This window comes from Cynara cardunculus, unplaced genomic scaffold, assembly GCF_001531365.2.
Source record: "Cynara cardunculus var. scolymus isolate 2C unplaced genomic scaffold, CcrdV1 Un_Scaffold_10162, whole genome shotgun sequence".
Taxonomy (NCBI): domain Eukaryota; kingdom Viridiplantae; phylum Streptophyta; class Magnoliopsida; order Asterales; family Asteraceae; genus Cynara; species Cynara cardunculus.
The window spans coordinates 3037-6032 of record NW_020205579.1 but is presented as its reverse complement, the minus strand read 5'-3'; the positions used below and the strand labels follow the sequence as shown (position 1 = coordinate 6032).

General features: G+C 36.1%; 1 protein-coding gene across 1 annotated transcript; it reads right to left on the bottom strand.

Annotated features, from left to right (window-relative positions):
* Nucleotides 1–5: 5 nt before the first annotated feature.
* LOC112505366 (probable flavin-containing monooxygenase 1) lies at nucleotides 6–1813 on the bottom strand (the record flags this gene model as incomplete). The annotated part of the gene is made up of 5 exons (XM_025109282.1): nucleotides 1345–1813; nucleotides 1029–1266; nucleotides 746–921; nucleotides 303–661; nucleotides 6–210 (listed from the first exon to the last, which is right to left on the bottom strand). Coding segments are annotated over exons 1-5 (1380 nt in total), but the record flags the coding sequence as incomplete, so codon positions are not given.
* Between the last annotated feature and the right edge of the window lie 1183 nt (nucleotides 1814–2996).

Genomic DNA, 2996 nt, shown 5'->3' with positions numbered 1-2996 from the left:
GACCTCTGGTGATATTCACCAGCAGATTGCTTCATGTATTCATCCCAATTTGAGATATCTTTCTCCATCTCTTTGATGCTTGGCAGTTTGAATGTCCCATCCAGAAGCTCTACCACCCATCTGCACCTCATTTCTGATGTGAACAGGTTTGATATACTTTCTGAGAATCCAATTATTGCTACTTGTGGTATTCTTGGTGGAATGCATTCTCTGATATATATATGCATTTAAAAACAAAATGTTAGTCAAAATACTAGTAGAGAATACTGGGTATCTGCGATGACTAATGATTCTGGCCCCACCTGTAGAGAGGAACTCGAGAATCCGGTGAAGGCGCGATGAAGTCACGCAAATCTTGTGACATGAAGATGCTTTGAAGCTTCTGAATCCCTTTGAATCCGGTAGCTAATATGACGATATCCGCCCGTGTTGGTTTATTCTCTCCATCGTTCAGGATGCCTTCTTTGTAAAAGCTGAAACCGGGAGATCTCTTTAACAAAATGCTTCCCGTTTCAACTCGGTTGAAGAAGTCCTCAGGCATTGTTGAAACTAAACCCGAACGTAGATCTTTTGAGAAGCTACACTTTGGTACCATGTCGAATTTGGCGAGAGGACTCTTCTTTTTGACGTGGGTTTCGACAAGCTTTGAAATACCCCATCTCTGTTACCAAAAAGAAATCATTACTTTGTTCGAAATTATACAAGTAAAATGTAGGCAGAAATGAAGTAATTAAGAGGTAGTCACCAGAGGTGATAGAATGGTTGCCAATAGACCAAGTAGGAAACCTTCACCAGGCTTATGAACCAGAAGCTCGGAGAAGCGATTGAAGTACAAATACGAGAGGGGAATTCCCCATGGACTGAAATCAGGTAGCTTCCATCGGTCGTTTCTATATAAAATGGTACATGGATTCTCCTTTCCTGATATCATCACAAACGAATTAAGCTGAAGAAAACTAGATGTATATTTATGTATATGATGTAACTGAATCATGATTGATCATTGGATTCGACTAGCTGCAACTAACCGTTTACCGATGAACATTCCATTGCAATATCGAGTCCTTGTTTTTGAAACCCCACAACAACAACTCTCTTCCCTTTAATGAATTCTTCAGCTTCTTGGTGATCCATAGCAGCATATTCCATGGAGTGAATCATTTTGCCTCTGAACACCTCAGGGCCAGCTCCTGGAGCAAACTCTGGTATGTTTGGAAAATCTTTGAATCTTCCCACGCACAAAATCACAAAATCTGCATCATGCACCTGTTTTCACATGCCAATTGATCATCGTTCCATCTGTAACTGGGTGCTAATGTGTTATGGTAAGAATAGAAGACATACCTTTGTACTTTGACTGTTCTCAACTGTGACTTTCCATTTGCCTTGTGGAAAGGTTTCTCGTGACGGTGTCGGTGGCCCATCGTACTCGATTCCCTTCACCACGGAATTAAACTGAATGTGGTTCATCAAGTCGAAACGAGTGGCGTAAGACCGTAGATAGTTTAGGAGTTGGTGCTGTGTAGGGTAATCTTGGGTCACTGAAGAAGGCCATGGGAAGTCGGAAAACTGGAACGAACCCTTGAACGACTGTAGCCTGGTGGTTCTTGAGGTTTTAGCCCATACTCCACCAATATCGGATTGTGACTCGAAAACCATGGGATTGAAGCCTTTGGAGAGACAGTATTTACATGCTAAAAGACCGCTGATTCCAGCTCCGATGATCACCACCTGTTTCTTCTCCATGATATCGATAAGAAAAGATCGAACGTTAATCTCTTGTGATGTTAATTATTAGATGAAAACCCAGCGCCTATAATGAAGTTGCTACTAGTTGGGCTGGCTATAAGTAATAGCCTAGAGCCAGTTAAAAGCTACGTTTTTTTTGTAACAGCAGTGGGTCAGACTTTGTTGGCTGTCAACCACAACGGTTTTTTGTAGTAGTCTTCAATTGTCTAATGAACGGGTAGCGACGAGGTCAAACTTTAAGCCTTACGAGTTATGTTGAGGTCTTTATGATTTTCAAAACGTGGTTTAACATAGCAAATCTATATATAATATATATATATATATATATATATATGTGCATCCATATATAAATATATATGTATGTATGTCAGTATCTTAAAAGATAATGATTAAGTTATTAACAATTTAAATTAATATAAAACAAGAACCATGAATTGATAATTTGATATTTACAGAGTTTACAAAAATGATATGAGATATACAAAGTAAGCCATTGTTTATAGTATTTGCTTGATAATCAACAACAAAAATTAAAGTAATGAGATCAAAGAACAACAAACAAAAGTAATCCAACAATATTTTTTGTATCCTAAGAAGTAATTTAGGGTTTCTTTCTTTTCTTTTTCTCCATTTTATTGTTTAAGTATTTAGTCCGTAAAAACCTATATTTATATTTATATTTATATCTATTCAAGTTTTAAATATTGCAAATTTCCTTTCACACTATGACGGAATATGGCACACCGTAACGAGCTCCATGCCAAAGGGGTTAACGTTACAGCTAAGTCGTGTTTTTTTTAAAACATTGATTGTAATAAAGTAATTATCAATGAAGTCATGTGTTAAATAAGGGATTTTTAAGGAAATTAATTTAAGGTTTCATAATAAAATATTATATTGACGTATATTAAAGATTATCGGTTGAAGAAAATGCGTATTAAATAAAATAAATGAACTAAAAATTAATTTGTTTAAAAAATAATAAAATAAATGTGGTTTGGTAAACAAAATAGTCATGTTTTTTAATTTAAAAACAGGCAATCGGAATTATTGACTTATCTTAAAGATGGATAGAATCATTCGAGATCTTACAATATTGTTATTTTATTGATGAGATCATCAAATTGGTAGTCAGACCGATTTATTTGAAAAACCGTGTTAGTTGGAACTTGGGAATGATAAAGGGGTGGGCTAAATGCATCCCTATGCATTGCTTAATGCATCCATATTCATGAAATTTTTTTTCA